At 46.9% G+C, this 23,780-nt stretch overlaps 1 protein-coding gene across 1 annotated transcript; it reads right to left on the reverse strand.

Moving 5' to 3' along the window:
* Positions 1-831: 831 nt before the first annotated feature.
* LOC139810739 (synaptic vesicle membrane protein VAT-1 homolog-like) lies at positions 832-23,311 on the reverse strand. The gene is made up of 7 exons (XM_071774558.1): positions 22,609-23,311; positions 10,362-10,491; positions 8,710-8,925; positions 4,782-4,930; positions 4,502-4,661; positions 3,826-4,252; positions 832-3,711 (listed from the first exon to the last, which is right to left on the reverse strand). Exons 1-7 carry the CDS (start codon positions 22,917-22,919, stop codon positions 3,686-3,688), a joined length of 1,419 nt encoding a protein of 472 aa, XP_071630659.1. The 5' UTR covers positions 22,920-23,311; the 3' UTR covers positions 832-3,685.
* Between the last annotated feature and the right edge of the window lie 469 nt (positions 23,312-23,780).

A 23,780-nucleotide genomic window follows, 5' to 3' on the forward strand; every position in this document is an offset into this window, starting at 1 on the left:
AATTCTTAAAACTATATCAAACGCATATTTCAGAGTGGCAATTTTCGCCGATTGTCCCATGGTTTAAAAAACTTCGAGTCCTGCTCATAAAATTTACTATAAAAATGGCTTCATCGAACGATCTAAACGTGCGTCACAAAAATGTGACACGTTAAGTATGTGTGTTATAAAATAGAAATTCGGTTGATAAAAACATTTTCGCAACGTTTACGTAGCGCTTTCATGCTCTTAATTAAAACGTTTTCCCAAAATTACAATTACGTTTCGCAGTTACAAGACAGCGCTATGATATAGGGAGGATAGCGCATGATTTTTCGTCCGCTTTTAGATTTTCGCTTCAGGTAAACATTTCCAGAGTACGGCGGTCAAATACGTTAATAATCAACACAAATCAACGTAATGAGCTCGCGGCCTTGTTCTCCGGCTCTTTGTCAAAGGCAGCTAATCACGCAAAGTATATCTGAAATATCTCGTCTCTCTTTCGTCGAGGGAGAAACAACTGAAAACACACAAGCTATATTACTAGCTATACAGAAAATATTGAATATGCAACATATTCGCGAGGTCGTCCTTCAACCAAGAGAGCGCAAAACGTCTCTAGAAACGCAATTTCTTACGGCAGTTGTACGTAAAAGATTTGGCTGTTTGATTAATATTACTTAATTATATCCCGAAATGGCATTCCCTCGCGCGCCAATCTACGCTTTAAATTCAAAGCCCCCGCACCCGATCCCACGTGTAACATCTCGCACAGATCCCGGACTCTTATATTCTGACGTTCGGACCTAAGTAAAAAAAAGAAAAGTAATCAGGGCAGGAGGAAACGATCGATACAAATATATAGATATATTATAATATAATAGAGTTATTTGATGAAACATTTAAAGCCTTACAATAAAATATACAGTATGATGTGTGGTGTCGGTCGTATTCTTATGTGTGAGCGTGTACTCGTGTACGCCTCGTGTGGGATTATCGTGTGTTATCGTTACGTGTTTAAAAGATGTCTCAAAATATGCAGCCACATTTACCATGTTTTTCGCAGTTTTTTTATCCACACTTTTTTTTGTCTTTTTCTTTTTCAGACTGATACGTTTTTTTTTCTCGACGAGTAAGGATTAGTATTTTATGTACCTTTGGACCGAGAGATTCGATACGGCAGTTAATTCTTGGCGCGTACCGCGCGCCACTCCCGAGACGCGCTCGAGATCGGCGCGCGGGATATCGTCGACGCATACCTTCCCCCTCGTCCGCGTGACTTCCTTTTTCATCTCGCATAGTGATTTGTATAATATAGATATCGGTATACAGAGCTAGTATCAAATCCTAACGAAATCGGCTACATCAAAATTGTTCCAACGTTCCGGAGAGATATGCACACTTTATTCTGCATCGGCGAGCGTTCCTCCACCGAGGCGCGTTCCGTTGAGGACACGCCCTCGAGATCTTTTTTTTTTCCCTTCTCCTCTTCCTTCCTTCATCTCCTCGAAACACTCACGAGGATCCTTAATCTTCCGTTTATATTACTACGAAACCTTCTCGTTCGACAGATAATCGTTAGTAACGCGTCCTTCGCTGTTTAATCGCGCAGAACGGCCGACGATATATTCAATTTATATATCACGGCCGGTCGGAAAATTATAACTCGAAGGTTCGAAAGTCGAGGAAAATATCCGCAATGCGGACCTTAACACAACTTATCGGACTGCAGTCACGCATTCGGTGTCCAAGCGACACAACTGCATTCACGCGAATATGCGATAATAAAAAAAATGAGGCCTTTGCGTACTTTAGACTGTCGTTCCTTCTTATAGAAAAGAAAAGCGATATAAATCTACGATGCTAATTCATTAAATTACTCTTCATGTACATATGTTGATGCAACGTCATTAAAATGTTTATAAAATTTCATTTAAACGATAAAAAGTTACTCGGAGTCTTTAAAATACATTATCGATTCGTATATCTGAATAAAAACGACGAGACATGCGTATTGTACGGGCACGTACGCTCGGTGTTTCTTTCATTAAAACTGATTCGAAAGTCTCTTTTTCACATAGAAATAATAATACGCCAACATTCGCTAAGATAATTCTCAAAGCACCTCTGTGCCGAGCAATGTTTCTATTAGGCTTTTACAATTTCAAGCCATAATTAGTCAGTCTAATTACATTTTCGCTTAATTAATTCACGTTATATATTCAGTAAGTTCTTATATTCAGATTAGATATTAAATCTGATCGCTATCCGAACTTTTTAGCGCATGATAAACATTAACGAATGCATTCATCCTTAAATAGTTTTGCATTACGTCGGATTTCCAAAACTTAATCGAAATATCTTAAAAGCATCTCGTTGATATATCGTTGCAGAAATCAGTACATATCAATAATTTGAAGAAAGAGACAGAATCTCAATAATAGAAAAATACCGATTGCAATAAATGTTCAGGCAGTTACATATAGATTTTAATTTTTTTTTACTTTTCAATTTTTACGTAGAAAAATCTTGAAGGCTACAATTAATTTTACATAAAAAAAACGGAATATGAAAGAGTATGAAAAAAGAATATCTAAATTCCAGCGAAATGCCCCATAATATATAATGCTAAATATTACTCTTGACTTTCATGACTATATCGTTAAAATTTAAAAGGATATTTCATCGTGACAAAAGCATCACGATGAATAATAAGGTGGCGTAAAAACATCTTTAATACATAAAATTTACATACGAAAGTAATGCAGCCCCGCGTTTAGCTTTTTTCCACGGAAACTCTAGCGCAATATGTTATTTTATCCCATTAAATTACAAATAGAGGTAATATTATATTAATGTAAGAGATTGTTAGTATATATCATAATAGCAGCGATAGTATTCGATACAAATAGACAGAGCCAAGTAGGTAGCTGTTGGACAACATACAATTATTGAACTGCTTATTAAACTGCGTTTCTGTTACGTCATCTTCATAGTTGTTTGATAAGTACGGAAATGCTGTTACCATTTCCTAAAATGATGACAACGATAATAAAAAAAAAGTAGCCAAGCTGCTTAATAACTATCCGGTATCCAACAGTTGTTTACTTAACTCCTCGCAAAATTAACCATTTGGTCGGTGTGAAAAAATAAACATAACGTATTCTTATATTCTGTAAACTACTGTGGACCGCATCAAGATTGTTATTTCTATTTGGTTGATTCTCTCGTCCTTTATGCAATATGCTGGTTGATTCTCCTTCTCTCGTAACTCGCATGAACTCTTAATCTCGGCGCAAATGTGTGTAAAATAGGTACATGCAGATGACATACGGTAAAGAGAGGAACATCCGTTTTGACGTAAAAAGAAAGCAGTGTATAGCTTACAGTGCAAGCGATCAATTACTCGCTAAATTGAAACTTTAATTCCATATTCCACAGGTTGTTTTATCTGCTCGAAGAGACAGATTACATTTCCCCCGTTATATTATTAGGTCATACGATATGAATTACAGTTCTCTCATTGTGGATCATCTGCACGTAAATTCTACGCAATATTCCACCCATTCGTGGATTACTCAAGTCAAATTTTATCGTTCTCTCGGATAACAGCGATGGATCTCTCAGCAATAGTACTTTCCTGGGAATTCTTGATGTTTACGGGTATCATTTCTTTGTTCTTAGAGGATTAGTTACTATCGCTAATTCAGCTAGATTCCTTCTCTTTCGAATCTGAAACAGGAAGTACGAGCGAGTGTTCAGACATTTGATTCTCGACAGACCGTACGAAATAACGTAACATTATTGCGATTACGCTTATAAATTTGCCACACTCTGTTTTCTTACCGCTATCAGATTTGTCTTCTGAGGTACCGTTTGTCAACTCGGGCTCCTTCTTCTTTTCCCCTTCTTCCGACTCTACGCTAGACGCCTTTTTCTCCTCCTGATTCGCGGCCTTCTTGTCTTTCGCTTTGCCCTTAGCCGGCGTAGCTGGTTTGGGCTTCGGCTCCAGACTCGGATCCAGCACGATCTTACCGATGTTCTTGCGATCGTGCATTTTTTGCATAGCCTCGGGCACATCCTCCAGCGCCCATGTAGAATCCACTACTGGCTTGATCTTGCCCTCGCTCCACAGCGTGTACACTTGATTCACCGCCCGTCGAACGAACGCGTGACTACCGTGCTGGTACATCAAGTGGCGTAGATTCAATCCAGACAATGTTTTGTTTTCGTCGAACAGCTTTATGGGCGATACTTTATCGACTTGCCACCACTAAACAACAGATAATAAAACGTGCGTGAAGATGAACAGAAATATAATCCTAGACAAAGAATAATACCCGAAAGAAAATCTTTAGAGAATAAAATAATTCGAGAGAAAGAGTAAAAGTTTACAAAATCTTACAGCGAAGCATTAAAAGGTACATAATACTTTATTGAGATATAAAATACTTTTGTTCGAATAAATCCCAGTGAGATATGAATTAAAGATCGAGTTAATCCACAATGCTGAGTTACGTACTGATCGCGCTGCGGAAAAGAAGCTCTTAGTTTCCCCGGTGACGACGTTGCTGGATCCATAAAGAATGTACTTGCCCATTGGCTTCAAGAGGGCGTAGCCCTTGTTACATTCTTCGCCGCATAAGCAATCTAAGACGATGTCTACGCCTTCCGGGGAGATTCTAAACAAGTGGAGACACGTATGAAAAATGTACGGAATTTCCTTATTCGATATTGACTGTACCCTCGACGGGAAGAGAACAAAAAAAAATTAATTATTCGCGCCACATGGGTTCACATACTTTCTGACTTCGTTGCTGTAGTCCGCGCCGCGTTCCAGAAGATGGTCGATAGTCCCTGCGTTTTTGAGTGCCTCATGCTTGGATTTGCTGCACACTCCGAAGATGGTGACGTCCTTCACGGTTTTCGCGAGCTGCACCACCGCTTGACCCTAAATCGGATGGAAAATAATATTTCTCTTTATCGATACGGTCGAGATCAATTTAGCGAAGATCGAGAGTCAGTCGAAGCTACGTGGAGAAACAGTACGGACATTCTCACATATTTTCTGAAGCTTTTTCCGAAGCTTCGCTAGAAAATACGCGAGAACATATACTTCATCGCCACCTCCTTCCCCCTGGTCTTCCTCCCTTTTCGCAACGCACGCTACTTTTTTGCCGAGAAAATCCAGTTACCCGCCGAATTGGACGGGCGGCGTCGGTCGGGCAGCTACTCGTAACGCTACGCCTTGAGAAAGGATGAGACGGGATTAAGAGAGAGGAGAAAAAAGAACGGCCGCGTGCACAACCGCTCGAGATTTTCAACAGAAGCGGCATACATTATTTCCGAGAATCGCGCTCGCTGCTTTCCATTTCTCTCCGCCCCTTGTCGAGAATTCGATACCCGGCGACCGAGCCGATGCCGAGCCGGAGCGCGCTCCGGGCTCGAAGAAGAGCATAAATGAGAGAAAAAAAGGAGACGAGCAGGAAGGGAGAGCGAGAGCGAAAGAGACAAAGACGGAACAGACCATTTAGAATCCTTAAATAATCATGAAAAGTATATTTCAGCTCTTCAATAATTATATCTCGTCCTCTCAAAGATCTCCGTCATTTCGTTATTATCGTATTTACTGATCTAAAAATTGTTACATTGTATAAAATGCATACGGGACGTTAAATAAATGCGCGAGATCGCCGTGAGATGCTTTATAGCGACGTTACATCTTCATCAGCATCACTTCACGAGCCGAGACGAGCGGAAGCCTTCTTCTCGCGCGTAGAGACAATGACTTAATTAATATTAACCGATCCGCGGACTCGAAGAACAATGTCGCCCATCGCTCCTTGTTCGCGCCTTCCTCTTCTCGCACCCCCATCCGTCGAGGCATCGAGGAGAACGAGAGCCGCGTGTACGTAGAGACGCGATAATTCATGCTCAACGACGACAATGAGGAGCCGCGAGAAAAACGCGGCCGCGTGAAAAGCAGGCACTCCCGTGCCGCGATTTCTCGCGTATTAGCCGCGAGAAAAGCTGGTCACGTACTATACGGTGGTAAAGCTCCGAGAGAGAGACCACACTCGGTTCATGAAAAATACACCGCTTTCTGATCACGTCGGAGGACTTTCCCTCTCTCGACGAGTCTCTCAGACGGATCGCGTCATATCTCTTCCGCTCGGTCGTCTTTCCTCTATGAACAACGTCTGAGTGCTATCCCGGTATTCGGAAGGGCTTTCATGTGTCCCTCGGTCGAGACAGACGCGTCCAACACGTCGCGCGAGGTGCGGGAATGTGTTATACACAAGGCAGCGAGAACCCGAGTTTGCCATGCGCCCGCTTCATGAGAGAATGGCAGAGGATTGCCACTCAATGGCTATTTATAGCATAAAATAAACGAACGGTCGGATCGATTTCAGAAACGGCGCTTAATCGTCGCTTAATTGATTCCTTCTTCAAACTGAAACTGAAGAGGCGAGGAAAAGCTCATCAATCATACAATACTTCTCGACTACACACACATTGTCTACGTGTCATAAAAAGAAATAAATGCTGCGAGGAAGTTGTTAAATACCCAATGACGATTATTTAATTTGGTGTGCAAATCCGAGCGCGATCTAAGGAACACAAGTTGTGTGTTCTTTACAATGACGTAAAAAATATATATATCTCTCTAAGTCCGTTTCTCGTTCATTTAATTTCAAGAACGTTTTTATTCGAAGCAGGGAGTATCGGAAGTCGTTGCGGAAGTCGGCTGTAATTAAGCCCTTCTATAAAATATCGTTAGCCGCGGGAGATGGAGGGGAGGAAAGGGGAAAGAGAACGTTGTACCGATCAGGTCGTCGGGCGTACACGTGGCACGCCGCGACGGACGCCGGTGTGAAAGCAGCTTAAGGCCGCGCCACGTGGTAGTAACGTGCCGGTGATAGTGATGGTAGCGGCGGTGGTGGTATGGTCTCAGACGGGTGCGGTCCATGACGGTGGTCGATGAGAGAGCGAAAGGTTGCCTGGCAACCCTCACACCCCGGTGCGATCCGCACACCGGCATTCCCCGGTAGATTTCGCCTTTCGTCTCAACCGTCGCGTCGGGGGTCGTAAGGGACGGAAGGCGGTTAGCGGGGGTGGCTTACCGTTGGCTTCGGGTGTAACCTGTTGAGTCGTATTGATCCCGACGGTTCTACCATCTTCTCTTATCTCCTTCTTCCGCTTCTCCTTCTCCTTTCGCCGTTGAGACGAGAAGAGAAAAAGACAGAGAAAGAGAGAGAGAGAGAGAGAGAGAGAGAGGAGAAGAGAGAAACCACCCCGCGTGGCCAAAGAACCCGGAAATACCCCTTGGTACTTTAACCTTCTCGATCCCCTCCGTCGCCGTCGTCGTCGGCCTGTGCCAACGACTGCCATCCAACTATACCGTCGCTTTCATGAAATTTTGTATTTCATTCGCACCCCGCGAGGTGTTTAACAAGTCGTGGGCGTAGGATTTAAACTGATCTCCACGGGTGAGTAAACAAAGCTCGGCAAATTTTATTTCAGTAACCCGCGGGGGAGGAGAATTTTATTTCGGTATACTCGGCAGAGGAAGAAGCGCACAAATATTTATCGTATAAAATCTTTAGATACCACTCCCCGACAATCCCTTACGGTCAATTGACGTTCGTAATCGTCGAGTCCCCGTTATTTTCGTTCTAAAACGAAGCGTAATGAATTTAAGGAAAAACGTACGAACGCCGCGTCTCTCTCTCTCTCTCTCTCTCTCGCACACAGACATACGCCTGCTCCTCCCGTAAAACGGTTCTAGGCAATGTATAAGCAATAATGTTAATGACGCTCGCTTCTCAGCTATTTAGATGCAGCGGTCGTAACGCCGCTACTTATCGGATTTGTACTGTTCCGAGTAACGTATACACGCCTCGAAGACGCCGGCCGTTCGCGTTTACGAGCGGAACATCTTTGCGCGAGACGTTAACTCGCTCATACACGTGATACCGCGATAAAGCTGTCTAAACTCGCAAAAGCGCCCCTTCGGCAGACCCGCGTTATTGTCGGCTCAGCATTTTAGAATTTTTGCACGCTAAAGGCGCTTCCGCCCGTCTACATTCTGTCGCTTTAACGATGAACCGCTGCAAAATTCAAAATCATTATCGTGCCGAGCGTTGTGCCATGAAACTTAATACAATCACGCGCACAATAGAATATATTAATTCATATACGCGAAGATAATAACATCGTGCGTCCAGTACAGGTAAAGGGAATAGCTTTTACATATCGTATATTGTTAAAACGCTCGAGCCATCATGCATTTAAACGCGCGTAAAATTTTTAAATCCCTCGGTATATGTTGAAACGATGCGGAATCATTTATAATAATTACAGATGTAGAGGGGATATTAAAAAATCGAATGCGCACGATCGAATGTAAAGACACTATCTTTAATATTGATATGCACTTACAATAAAAGGGGAAGAAAAGCAATTAATAAAAAAGAAGGAAGAAAGAGAGATACCGCATCGCGTACAATCGAACATAACAATTATGATACATCCATGAGCGTATCGAGTTCTTCAAGTCGCGATAAAGAATACGCGAGCGTGAGCAAGGAGGTGTAATTAAAAAGTCCAATTCATCATCTCTTCCTCCCCGTGTCTCCCCCGAGAGGAACGAGAGGAGAAGGAGGGATACGGCGCTCCCCCGAGGATGAAATACAAATATAAAAGGAGGATTCTCTCCCGTCGACTTACCACACCGCCGCCGGCGCTGTGAAGCAGCAGGCTCTTGCCGGGCGTGAGATGGGCCAGCTCGAAGAGCAGGATGTAAGCCACGGTGTAATTCATGGTGATGGCGGCCGCGTCGAGGTAGCTCATCCCGGACGGTAGCGCGAAAACGGACGTCGCCGGGACGGTGACCAGCTCCGCCCACGCTTTGTGATCGGGAAGGGCGACCACTCTATCGCCCACCTGTTAACAAAAAAAAAGAGGAAAACATCACATGCGTGTCAAAACGCCAGAGCATTTATATCGCAGCATTTCGATTCGAGACGCGAACGCCCGAGATACATCCCGAAGATCGAGACCGATGCGAGAATGAGGAGCAGCTTAAAAACCAATTCGACAAAGTGCCCTTATTTTCTCTGATACACTGATTTTTTCAGGATTGTGCCCCACGCGTATTTACCGAATCGTCACCGGATAAGCAGAAGGTTCAACTATTTTCCACTTTGCGCCCTTCGCGAAGACGGGGCGAGCTCGTTTTATCGAATTAGGTCTCCCTCTGTAAAGCATCTTGATAGGCAGGGCGAGGCAGGAGCAAGCTGACATTACTTCCGACCCGTATGCTCGAAAGGAGCGTACTCTCCCCTCTATCTCTCTCTTTGACAAGACGAGGCAGGCCGAATATCTGACCCTAAGCGCCTCGAAGAAGCTCGCTCGCCTCCTTCCGACCCCGAAAAAGACTTTCGCGAGTCGCGAAAATAGACCACCCTGAGCGTACAAGTTTCTCCATACGACGCGGACGGCGTCAGCCGGCGAAAAACACGCCGCGAAGAAATTCCGCGGGCTTGAGAGGCCAGCTCGATTCTCCCCGTATCGCGAATAACGTTAAATACGATAACGGGAGTGTGCCGCCTTGACGTTATTTACGAAGCGACCATTAATACTGCCTCCTGGCGCTTTATCACGCCGCGCCGGAGATATGAAATACTTCGGCGTTTATTTTTTTTTCCCTGACGTAAAGACGTTTAATAAGCGAAACGACCGCGAGGGGAAAGTAGCCTCTCGTTTTATTTACGGCACTCGTCGTAGAGTCCGGGAGTCCGACCGAGGGAACGCGTTTCAAGAGCTTTCAAAATAATTCGACGTTGAACCGAACGTGACGTCAATGCTGAAAATCGATACAGGACTACTATTATTTCGATGCGCAAAAAGGCAAGGTCCCCCCGTCGCGTCGTACGAGCGAATCGAATTAGCGCATTACCAAGTAGGCGTTCACGGATCGAATCTCTGGGCTCCGTCGAATCCACGGAGGCGATTTTACCTCGCCGATATACTGGTAAGAGACTGCGCCTTGCAACTCACAATCAGTTACACGTATTGTACTTCTGGCTGCAGGCAAAAAAGTTTTCGACGCGAGCAAATCTATATTTCCGCTCGCGCGCGCATTTCGATATACGTCATTTACCGATAACATTCGACGCTATTTACGACACGGCCATTAATCTTATTCCTTGAATACGAAGAGAACAGAGAGAGTGAGCGATCACCAGTCGACCTATCGCGTTTTTATTTTTATACCTCGTAACGAAATTCCGAATACACATAGAACTCGAAGAAGCAAACTTGTTTACAATTTAAGTTTGCGCACTCGTAATCAGATTCATTAAAAGTTTCGTGCTTACTTTGAAATTCTCGACCCCCTCGCCGACTTGCTCGATGTCACCCGCGCACTCCGAGCCCATGATGAACGGGGTCTTCGGGGGCGAGTCGATCGCGCCCTGCCTGGCCATCAAATCCTGGAAGTTTAATCCGCTGAAAAAAACGAAAAAATTTTGTTAGATATTGCTACTAACGCGCGCAATTCAGGTATAATCTATCGGGGTCCCCGTCCAATAAAAAAAAATCTCATTTCAAGCCACAAAGTAGGGATAAATCATCGAAAATTGCTGTAACCAAAACCAGTTACAATTTGTTCTGGACCTCAACATCCGTATAGTATCATTTGCTACCATTAGGGTAATAGCCATCGTTAACGTCACTAACGTGACGCGACGGACGATGCTGGTTCTTCGAAAATTACTATCCCGACGTCGCTGTCGTAGGCCAAGGATTTCGTTACGATTTCAGTCCCGCGGGACGAACGGGCGTGCTCGTTTTCAGCGGAACGCGGATAAGTCCCGGGAGGATCTGACCGTAAAATCCTACACGTTTACCACGTAGAATACTCTACTGTAGAATCATACAGTATGCTCGCGCTTGGAAAAGGGCTGAAATGGATACATGGCAACGAGAAGCTCCGCGCGTAAAACGCACGTGTAGTTTACCTTCGCCGGTGCCTAACGGCTCGGACTGACATGGGGAGGGGGGGGGGATACGAAGGCGCCACGACGCCTAGACCGATGCCTGGCGTCGCACGCAACTCGCCCGCGACGGCCGTCGCGGTCGTTACTCATCGGCATCGGGAAATATTTACCATCGGCGCTCCCCGGCGAAAAGTTCGACGGCATTTCGACGGAAATCGCCAACGAATTTCGCCGAAAATTGTCGAATAAACGGCAATTCGCGTGTCGACGTATCCATCCCGCGGTTTTGCACACGATTGGGGTGCAAGGCCAGAAAATTTAAATTTGGTAAAGTGGTAACGGGGAAAATTGTCAATACAGCCGGTAAAACGACTGAGGTATAATGAAATAAAACGTAATAACGAAAATCTGATAAATTAGTAATATACAGCAAAGAAGAAGTGTTAGAAATATTACGTATATATTTATTCCATTTAGTCGTTTTATTTATTTCGGGCAAAGTCGCTGCTGTCGGAACGATTATCTTGAGAGTGCGAATACTTTTGTTTTCGACGGGTTGCACCGACGGTTGCACGGCGCCTCGCGCGAGATATGTCGTAAATTGTTATCAATTTACACGCGATACACCACGTAATTTCCTGGAGCACCGAGCACCACGTGATGAATCACCGCGTACTCGATGAAATCTCGTCCAAGGTTGGCGAACCTATCAGAAATGCTCATGCGCGGCCGCTTATCGCTTACGCATTATCACTTTTTCTATCTCGCCAAACGCTCTTTCCTCTTTTCACGCGTGTGCGCGAGTGCGCGCGTACTGCCTATTTGTCACGTTGCATCTAAATAAAAAATGAGAAAAAGGAAGCAGAAAGAGTTGACGATAAGTATTTCTGTTGACGGACGAAGAGAGAATGAATCATTCGCGGCCAAGAGGTATAGTTTCAGCCTCCCGCGGGTTTTACCGTACTATAGACGCGTTGCAGCTGGTGCCTGCGCTGCACGATAGCCACGCGTTTCACCGATAACACAACGAAAGAAGTTTGCGGTCGCGGAACGATACACCGCGGGGAACAGAATTCCGTCACGATTCACGTGACGATGACTGCGGAGCTGCACATTGTGCCCTTTTCGAACCCCCCTTTCACGAGGGGGGGCTCTCGCTGACCGGTGCACGATATTTAATCGTTTCATCATCGATATGACGGATTCGGAAAGCAACAAGAAACGTCGAAACGAAACGTGTAACTCGTGTAATCGCACGTCGCGGACGCAAGTAACGAGTTTACGGGGATTACGCCTTAACGTATCGGTGTACGCAATAAATCGCGCGGATCGAGAAGCGCGCATTTTACCCGCGTGTCCAATAACGTGACGGGCGAGAGACAGAGGGGGATTTATATGTGGGAAACACGCGCGACTTACGGTATCGTTTGCCGGGGCTGCGCCGGATAACCGTGGACGCGGTTCCGCGCTCCCCTTCGCCGAAGGACGAATTGAAGCGAAACGAGTCCGAAGTACAAGCGCACAATGATTCTATTCCGCGGCTTATTGACAGGTACGGGCGTCCGCGAAACGCCAATTCGAAACACGTCGCATTGGATTAAGTCGATTCTATTGAATCCCGTCCGCCGACGCGCGGCGCGACTTACTTATTCCCCCGCACCGCGTGCGCGCAGGGCGTGGCGGAAAAATCCATCGTTTCTAAAATTAGCAATTTTAAATGACCGTAAAAAGTACCCGGGGTCGCGCTGTGCCGCGCGCGACAGTACGAGGGTCGTCGCGGTCGCGATTAATGTAGCGAGCCTCTCTGCAGTAAAACGCCAAGCGATATATAAAATTACGCGGAACTCCTTTCTGGGCTCTTCGCGTTGCAACATATGGTTTCAGTCCGCGCAATCCAATGTCTGTGTGCAATTGTAGCATGCAAATCGTGCATTCACAATTGCACGTATTATCGCCTAGAATGCCTAGATCGAGGACCTTGGAAATTTGAGGGAAAGGAATAATGGCGCGAGAGAATCGGAAAATTGTATAAAATTTTATATACATATATATATATGTAAATAAAGTGTGTGACAGCCCGTCACGTTTATCGACGTTCCATGTAGAGCTTTTGCGTAGAATTTCCATGGAAATTCTAACATCGATATTTCGCGGCGTACACGTACATAATAAGCTCGTCGAACGCTCGACGAGGCGAGCTTTTAACCATTCCGCCGCGCGCGACCATCCATCGTTCTATCAGTCGCTAATACAAACTCGTTGAGCGCAAATGCGACAGTTAAACGTAATAAAGCGCGGACGCAACTGCGGGCGAAAACAAATTCCGTCCCACAAAGATAAAACAACAGGCACCGGACGGCAGCGGAGCCTGATGCGGCGTAATGAAATTCTGGTCGCGACGCGTCGCGCTGTCGTCGCAGTTAACTGTAGATAACGCGCGGTGATTTAGCGCCGATCGCCCGCGCCAACGCGAGACGCTTTCATTCACCTTGTAAGACACCATATTGCCGTCCATTACTTTCACAATTTGCCGTACTTAGGGTCGTTTCCGCTCCTTCCGGCGCGCCGGACTCCGGACTCCGGAGCTGCACACGAACGCGCGATCGCGCGCCGGGAGAAAAACGGTCCGTTCCGGCCGCGAGAGCGGCATTTCTGCGTACCGTCATTAACCCTTTCGGCGTATCCAGCGTGCTAATAATATCCACCGCGCGGGTAATTAGCGAATAATGTAGCGACGAGCGATAATTAAGGAAAGCGATCGATTATACGTAATAAAGCAATATGAGCGGCTGTTAATCGATTGGGATTTGCTAATTTAATTTCGCGACATTGAGGTTCAGAGCTATTCTCGGTCGATGTGTAGGGAAGCTGGTCAAATATTACTTGAAACATCGAAGCCGATACGATAAACCAGGCTAGTTTTACAACGTGGAACTGGACGAAAAATATGTTTGCCGAGTAATGCGGGCCTACTGTTCCCTCCGGTAGCCGGTAATTTTTACCTGAGGATCTCGCCGTGGGAACAAGAGTAACCATGATTTGACGATTCGCTCTTACAGAGGGACGGACGCTCGAAAAAGGGGAGGACGCGGGTACCAAGGACAAGGAGAAGGGTTCAGGAGTTACGGAGCCGAAGAAGTGCTCTCGCGGCTCCGCGATCGCTTAATTCCTCTAAATTGCGTCGAATTGAGGGGAATAATTTTCTCCATTCTTGGCAAGAGGCAATTGAACGGGCGGACCGGACCGGACGGCCGCGGCGACATGCAACGCACCCCAGGGTCACACACAAAGCCGCACAAAGCCGACGCGGAGACACGCACGGTATACAGGGTGTCTCCGATCGACGATCGTACAAAGAGGAGGAAGAAATTCGAATTAACGAATAGAAAGGCCATTTTGACGGTTTTAACAGCCGACTAATTAACAGTTAATTATTTCCAAACGCGGTCCCAAACACGTATAGCGTATATAACTAACATCGTTAAAGAGAAGTGCCATTGAGCGAAAAATAAAACTGTGATGTTTAAGTAGGAGAGACCGTCGCCTTTTGACCCGCGCCGTCTCTCACCTGGAACGCGCGTTTTCCACGGATATACACGTCAATCGATCGTCGTGGAAGACACCGAGGCGCCTACGGGGTCTACATAATCGTACGGCGAAATCAAATGCGCGAATCTCGCGTGACTCCGGACCGGAGCCGACGTCCGGGCGAGTGAAAGTGCCCCCGAACCGTCGCGTCGTCGGTCGCTGCGGTATTTTCTACGCGCGCGTGTCGGAAAAGTAACGCTGCACGGCGTATGTAGGTACGTATTACGAGCGCAGCATGGTGCTCCGTGCGGTATGTGATAATTTGCGACTTTGCGCGCCGCGGTCATTACGCTGATATCGACATCGGTGACGTCGTTACCTTATCTCAAGAATGGCAAGGGCACAAAATTTTCCAAATCGTATCTCGTTTTCCTACATTGGAAAAAAAAAAAGAAAGAAAGAAAACGCAAGCAAAGCACTTTTCACCGTACGAGAAAAAAAGAAAAGGGCACGAATTAAACCTCAATTTAGGCTACGAAGGGCCGGCACGCGCGAATTGACGCGAACGCGTATGAATTATGCACGGGAACGGAAGGGACTATAAATAGAGCGGACGGGGAATATTACGCGCGCTCGGTCGCCTCGCGATTTTACTTCGCACAGTCGCGGGATAAGGCGACCGGGGCGACCGAGCAGGACGTCGTCGGCGACGTCAATATCTCTCCTGCGCCGGCTACTTCATTATTCGAGATAAGCCGGGGCTCTGATTTCATTAACCTAAATCTTCCACGTGGGAGAGGCGGACGGCAAACAGGGCGAGACGGGGCGGGGAGAGTTAATAAACAAATCGCGCGCGAGCCACGTCGTGGATAAGAGAAAATGATGATCTTTCCCGTAGACATGGGCGATTGCGAGCGAATAAAGTCAACGCGAGGATGAAGTCAGCGTCGTTCGAGATACCAGCGTTATCGAGTTAATTTGACACGATACGGGCCAGGCTCGGTGAATTATTTATCATTGCATCACCGAGCGAACGAACGCAGGAGGGAGAGGGAGAGGAAGAGGGAGAGGGAGAAAAAGAGAGAGAGAGAGAAAGAGAGAGAGAGAGAGAGAGACGCGATGTCATCGAATACTGTCTAAGATAAAATGTCGAGAAGAATCCGGCCGAGAAATTCCGTCGTCGGCATCTCAGCGGCAACGGCCGCGCGCAATTGCGCCGGTCCGTTTCTTTCAGAAACAAACACAGCAAGGGTTAAGCTCGCGCAGCTTAAGGGAGCGGAAAAGTACGGGGAGTGCGAGCGGACTTGGAGAAAAATGCGCGGTGCCAATTACTGTACGCACACACGCGACAGATGACCCCGTCGGACAGAGTTTATCAATTGTTTTCAAATGGGGGAGGGGGGAGAAGTACGAGGGAGACACCGATATAGAAGTTTCTCTTTGTAGCATTTTTTTTTAATATCGTCTCCGATGAGAGAGAGGCTGCTGCACTTTTATATGACGACCGACGACGGTCTATCGAATTCGTGTAAACCGCGACGGATTATACTCTGTGTAGACGGTGACTCGCGCGAAACGGATCGCAATCAGGCGGATGTAACGGTGAGAAAAGTACGCGTGGAGCCGACGTACACGCCGGTTTAGCCGAGGAGAGGTTAAAGCACGGATTAGTTACGCACGCGAGGATAAAGTGTGATCCGCTACGCGAAGATCTAATCTCATGCAGCTATGTTCTTAACACACGCGGCGTGTTCGATTTAGATCTCCTCTGACGTTTTATGCTAAGCGCTCGGGATCGAAAATACAATACGAGCTACTTCGACACGAGGCACATATCTGCAAAACGATAAATGTCGTTAATAATTATAACGCGCGAATCAGATTAGAAATGTATACGGCTGAAGTTTCCTAGCGGTCGACGCGAGCGACCAGATGCGACAAACAGAGTTGAGTAAGGCAACAACAGCTGTGGATTCAACCGCGTATCGTCATATATCGCTTTTGTGACTCAGCGTGGCAGTGACATTGACATTAAGTGTCACTTCTTTCTGCGACACTGTCGCTGCCTCGTGTAATAATTCCTCGCGGTGTAAATAATTCGACTTGACCCTCAATCCCGCAGTTAAATTCATAAATGTCAAACTTATATCAATTTGAGTCATTTTCAACCATTCCTGTATGTTGTGCTCAACATATCGTTAATTTAATTAAAACAATGTTAATTTAACTAGACCAGTAGAGTTAAAATAATACTGTTTTGCGTTAATAATAAATTTCGAAACACGTGGTAGTTAAAAATCACAAAATGTTATTTAACTCAAGGTATATTGGTTTAATTTCATCCTCTAATATTTAACAGTGCGATATCTAAAGTCACGTGAATCTTCGCATTCGCAATTCGATAAGCATCGCGTATAACATCCATCGGCGTCGTTATAACCGACTCCTTAGTCTTCCGATTGAGTACAATATAAATCGCGTTAGACCGCGGATAAAAATAACCGTCTCTTTGTACGCGATACAAAAGAAAATGTCGAATCCGATCCGCCGCGGTGATGCAGCGCTCAACGAATCTAATATATCGGCGATTCATATACAGACGCCAAAGATGACGCATCACGTTGATTACGCTTATTGACTGGAAAGGAACAGAAAATACTTTGTAATCAAGACGATAACCCATGCAAGACGCGACGATTAGCCGATCGGCTTCTCCGCTTTGCCGCGCCAGCGATATACCTATACGTGAATCGTATGATGCATCGGCGAGCGTAAAGCCCCTTGCACAATGCCAGGAAATAGGAACAGGAAATAACCAAAAAATCGTTAATTACAACCTAAAAAATTCGAATGCTATGATTGGTTGGCAACAGGCAATAAGCACAGAATTTCCAACGTGATGGAAACTCTGTGTCTATTGCCTGTGTCACTGTTTATTCTGCATTTATGATTTCTGATTTCTATTCCTTGTTCCTATTGCCTGTTGCCTGACATTGTGCAAGGAGCTTATTGCGTGCGATGAAAAATTCCGTCACGGGTAAACTGCGGTGGCGGCTGCTTTTGCATATTTATTTTAAGATTCGCTCTATCGAATGTCAACAAGCAATCGCGGCGCGAGCTCCCTAGATGGTACGCGCCTTTTTGTTGTCCATTTGCTCCGCGAAATCGCACGCGTCACGTTTGCAAATACGCGAACGGAAAATGCGATCATTAGATATCTATGTCGCAGGGATTTTGTGTAATTCGTTTTTTTCCAAAAATCTCTAGAGAATCCACAAAAACCGGGATATTGTAAAATGAATAAAAATTACATATACAATCTTATTAGGAGATATTTCAGTGATTCTGCAAAATCCTATAGATTCTGTCAGTAAAATTGTGAGTTTAGAATTTTATTAATTTATATTATAAATTCTATTATTTCCACAATATCCCGATTTTTGTGAATTTTTTATGGATTAAAAAAAAAAGATCTTTGTGACATATGCATCTCGCAACACAAGAGGAACCTGCACGGCGCGCGCGCGAAAAAACGCGAAAATCGGGTGGAGTTTACAACGACGTCTGCAACACCTTCCAAAAATCGATGTAAAAAATATATGTAGGCATCTCTCTTTATTATAAGGTTCCTCGCAACTGCGATATCACGCCGCGGGCGTTTCAACGTTTAAAGCGCGCAAAGAAATCGAAAACAGAAACTGGTTAATCGTGTTGTGCGGCTGCGTCGAGATAAAAAAACGATAACGGGCACGCGCAGTTTATTTTCAAAGTTTCGGGCAAAACATCTCTCTCGTTTCGTGCATAATAATAATGATTCATGTTACACAAGTAATAATTTTCCGTGTGAATCACCCGACGGTACGTATATACGCACCGATAGATCTATGGGATGTCCGTATTGATCGAACCACACCCGTATTTCCTACACCCTCTACACCTCGCTTCTCCACCCTTCCTCCCTTCCACCCCGCGCCGCCCCGGCACGCACGCGGATGTCAACGTAAATGCGTGCGCACAGAAATCGACGTAATCGTTCGTATAGCCAAAAAGCTCCGAGTCACGCTTTGATTTATCCCTAATTTAATCGTGCCCAGAGAAAATTATTTCTGAGAAAAAGAATTATTGGAGAGGCACAATATTACGCATTATTATTCCAGGGATAACAATTTCAAGATTTCTTAAACGTCATCGTCACGATCGTCGAACAGATTGTCAACGATATAATATCCATAAAAGCGCATCCACTTCAGGACTCGGCTCGACGTCGACAGTTGCAGCGGGTACTTATGCACTTTGCGATTATTCCGCGTGTGACATATCGTAACGCTACTGATGTACATTTCCACCAATGCAGATTAACTTTAATCTTGGTTTAACTTACGTTTTATCTGTTTCTAGTTCTAAGAATTAGAATAAAATAGAATAAAAATGGACACGAGATAAGTCGTAGAGGCAAAAAATACTAAGAGTTAAAGGTCTTAGTGGAATCGGAACGTAAGAATTAAAGCTCCTGAAGATTCAAAAATCTAGATAAAAAAGTTCTCGAGGTTCTAACGACTCGCGAATCCAAAAAGACTCCCCAAGATTCGACGACCAGTATAGTCCAGGACTTGCAAAAGTTCCGACTCAAAATCCCCGAGTGGCGATTGAAAGCCGCGGATAATTCTTTCTCGCGCCTTATCAGCGCAGCTGGTACACGGTTGCGCGGATAAACAGGTCCGCGTGATGCTGTCTACGCGCAAATAGCGCGCGATGATCGGCGCGTAGGTAAGACACGCGCGTATACGCCACGTATGTAAAATTTCCGGCGTATTCGAAATTTATGCGGGCGAAAGCTCTCGCGCACATTCGCGTTTTTCGTGGAAGCGCTGCTCGATGAAAGGCGCCATTGTGTATCTGTCCCGTCGAGTTTATCATGCTAATGAGGTCTTAATATCGCGTTATGGGAAACTCTGAACGGATACCATTCAGCGGACGGGCGCGATACGCCACCGCGATCCGCGTGCGTGCTTCTCTTTCTCTCTCTCCTCTTCACCCCCGCGCTTTCTCCTCCCGCAGCTTTAAGGCGTTTCCAACACTCGCCTTTCATCGCGCGCACGCCTTTTTTTTTCCCCATCGCTTCCAATTTCTTACGAGGGACGTCTCGAAGAGAGAGAGAGAGAGAGAAGGGTGTACGGTACTCCGCGGAATGTAAAGAGATTACAGAATAGCCGTGGGTGAACTCCGCTCCGAAATGTGACACAAATGTTTATATATACGTCCTCGCTTCTCTTCCTCCGTTAGAAAAGGAAACGACCGTGCAAACGAGAATACGTTATCGGGTTCTCCGGACCGCTTGAGTTTAAAACTCTCGTGGAGGATTTTCCAGAAGAGAGTCGCGCCTTCGAGCTCGCTTTCTTTCGTCGAGGATATCTATTATACATGAAATAAGGTGGTTCATTGGACTTTATGCTGTCTCACTGTAGACACGAGCGGAAGGACTGTTTTATTCAGGAGTAATCGCCCATTTCCTTCGGCGAATAGATTCAGCATGAGTAATCAAGAACGAGATACGTAGAATACGGGAAAGCTACCCGCGAGTGAGTGCGGTCGCTCGTAATAAAATTTCAATGTTGAAGAAAGACGGATAAGAAAATCTATAGAATTTAAATTCCAGTTTTAAAAGTTTTGTTGGTGATTATTTTGGAAGGCAATCAGACGATAAATTAAATTTCCGTCAAATTTCCGAAAAACTTACTTTCGCTGAACGATGTTTTTTTTTTTATTGGGAGTTTACAACAATAGAAAAGTATCGAGCCTTCCGCACGACAAAATAAAAAAAAATACTAGTTCGCAAATATACAGTTATTAAAAGAAAAGTATTGATCTAAAATGTCCCTGTAACGATACGCGGCTTTTAATATTGCTTCCACTGTCGGACGCGACATCTTAAATTCGACATTTCCTGCGACGAATAACCCTTTCACCACAAAGGGCGCGTGTATGCGCCCAAATGGAACTCACGCTCACATGCGAGGCGCGTGGAACGCACGCACGGACTGAAATGGAAAAGAATGCTTCGGCAAGGATAAATAAAAAAAAGCAAGGGAGCGATTGCGCTCCGTTGTAAACATTGTCCACGTAATTAAATCACGTAACAAAAGCCTCCTAAATTCCCCTTCTTCTATAAATTTATGCTTCTTGGGAGCTGGAGTGAATCTGCGTCTTCGAGAGGATTATTAGTGCTTCTAGAAGGAGTCGTTCGAGTTTTCGAAAGACGGTCGCGTGACGTAAGAGGGGAAAAGATACGAGTTATCGGCGTTTTTTATCGAAACGACAAACTGAACGGCACTTTATTTAGTTCTGTCGCGCGCGCGCGCGAGCGACGACGAGGACGAGGACGACGGGGGTGCTCGCAGCTTAACGAACGTGTCTGCAGCGGGGCAGACAAATTTATTCGCCGGCATTGGCAGCGTGATATCTTTCTATGGGGGCTATTTTCTCATCAATCCCAATAGCTTTTATAAAACGTGACTCACGCGTGAAAAGGTCCGCGCGCCATCAGCCTTTGGCGAATCCGATGTGTTCGCCATCTCTCCCCCGTGCACCATCATCATCGCGACTGGCCCTGGCCGCGCGAGATAAAGCCCGCTCTCTTTCAGGATATGATGCACACGTACACCAGGGTCGAATATATATATATATAGCTCTCTATCTCTCTCTCTTCTCTTTTTATAATTGAAAAATCAAGCCGGCATCTTCTCGCACGCAACGTAATAAATATCCGATCGAAGGCGTCGTGATTCATGAATTCACGCGGAAACGCCCGCGTTTCGGAAATTGATTAATCGATCATTGACGATCGAGCGTCGATCGACAGCCGCGTGCGTGCAGGCGAAACGGGACGGCGAAGTGCATCGATAAATTCTAATATGAGAACGCAACCATGAGGCCGTTGCATTGAATCGTTATTCGGGCGTGCTTTTTGTCACGCCCCCCCCCCCTGCGCTCTGTATTGTTGTTAAACGGGTATCAAGTGTCACTCGAGCGTATTTTTCGACTATTTAGCGCGTCGTCCCTCGACGCGATCGATGCCCGAAGCGCGACGTTGCCCTGCGAGAGGAAAAAGAAAAAAAAACGAACGAATCAGTCGGGCCGTTGGGCGTTGATAAAAGTTTCACGTACGACAGTAATGAGGCGTGGATAGCCCAGGCTTTTACACATTCATGTTTCTCAATTCCGCTCCATTTAGACGATTAGGACCGTAATTATCTTAGTCGCCGGCTTCAACGAACCCGCATATCGCGCCCGGGTAACGCAGTCACCCGAGTTTTCGTGTGATTTATCGTGGGAAAGCGCGGAGAGCGAGGGGGGGGGGGAGAGTCGAACAATCTGGAAAATTTACACCGACGACGCGACGACGCCGACGCCGCGACTCGCGCGACAAAAGAGAGGAAGTTATCTGATTCTTTTGACGTCCTTCCCCCTCGCGTCGTCGTTGCGGGACGACGAACGCGGCGAAACGTGCGTTACAACGACGGGCATCCGAAAAGTCGAGCCGTGCTGCCGCACCCTGCCGGTGCCGCGTATTTTCGTGACAAAGGGACGAGAGAGGTCCATATGGGCGCCCCGCTCGCATCTCTCGCTCCAAACGTGACCTTCCGCTCTCGAACGGGGAATTTGACGAAAACACGAGAGGGACGAAAGTTTGCGGCGCGTATCGATTTCCGCGCGACTCGAAAATCCAGACTCGTTAACGTTAACGCGAGACGGAGAACGGCGGATTATCAATCGACCGAATCGGCGAGAGTTGTTCTCTCTCGGGGAATTTCAGAACGTCGAAAGCGGAATGGCACTCGGACAATGGCTCGCTCGCTCGTTCACGGACAGACAGGCAGGCAGGCAGGCAGATATATTTCGCCGGTCAAACTGCGCGAGTTCGAGACGCGCTCCAGTGGTTTAATGGGGAAAATATGGCTTCTATCGGCGTTCCATCTAACGGCACGGTGCAGCGCTGAAGCGTGCGTGAAGGGAATATGGACCGTGGCTCTGGAGAAAGGGCGGAAGGACGAACGCGCGCGAGGGAGGGAGGGGGAAAGAGAAGAGAAAGAGAACTCACCAGGCTTTGACGCGGATGAGGACCTCTCCCTCGCCGAGGGCGGGCTCCGGCTTCCTCAGGGCCTTGACACTCTTTAGGCCGCCGAAACCGTTGAGCACGATCGCCCGCATATCCTTCGGCTCCGGCGTGGTCTTCTCCTCGCCGTTCTCCTTCGGCTTCTCGCCCTCGCCATTCTCCTCGACCTTCTTCTCGTCCTCCTTGCGCTCCTTCGTCGGCTCTTCCTTGGCCGGCGGCGACGCCGCCGCCGCCGTCTCCTGCGGCGGCTTCTCGCCCTCGGCGCCGGGGCTAGTCTCGTTCTTGTCCTCTGCCATCTTTACGCGTTATATGTGCGTTGTACGTGTCCTCTTCCTATCAGACGCCCTGCAACTCTGTGAAGCTCGCGCGACGTCCTTTACCGCGAGACTGAGGACTGAAGTGAGGACGTGAGGATACTGAGGATCTCCGGCGGCCGCGAGGCGGGGATACGTCAAGAAAGGGAGCGTGCGTCGTACCGTCCGCGATCGCGACAGACGGAGAAGACAGGGCGAGGGAGAGAGAGAGAGAAAGAGGGAGAGAAGGATAGAGAAAGATAGACAGAGAAAGAGAGAGAGAGAGAGAAAGAGAGAAAGGAGGGAGAGAAAGCGCGCCCCGTTCGTGTGAGTGGGTCCACTCGGCTTCGCACGGTATAACGTTTACAATCCGCCGCGTACACGCTCCATGAAAGCCAACGTCGTTCTGTGCGAAATTCTGCGCCACTGTGCGAAAGCCACTCACTCGTCTCACTCTCTCTTTTTTTTTCTCTCTCTCTCTCTCTTTCTCTCTCTTCGTTCGTGTGCCGGCTACGCCGCGCCGCGCGCCGGCCGGTAACGCGCGCGCGGTGTTGCCGTTGCTTAGCAACCGCGCGCCCCTGCCGGACGGCCAATCGCGCGCCGCCGGCCCCCGCCGCCATTTGCCAAATGCCACGTTCGTTCGCGTCGTGCTGGTTGCGCGCGCAGCCCGGCAGGTGACGCGCTGCGTCGCGTCGCGTCCTGTCGCGCGCGCGCTCGCGCAAGGCACGGTCGCTCCGCTTCGCCACGGCGAAGTAGTCCCGTTTCCTCGTATCTCTCCTTTTCGGCGTCCGCACCACTTCCCCGTCGCCTCTCTGCCGATCACCGCGTGCTTATAACCTAAAAATTTGAAAATACCCGATTTCG

The sequence above is a fragment of the Temnothorax longispinosus genome, chromosome 1 (assembly GCF_030848805.1).
Source record: "Temnothorax longispinosus isolate EJ_2023e chromosome 1, Tlon_JGU_v1, whole genome shotgun sequence".
In the NCBI taxonomy this organism is placed as follows: domain Eukaryota; kingdom Metazoa; phylum Arthropoda; class Insecta; order Hymenoptera; family Formicidae; genus Temnothorax; species Temnothorax longispinosus.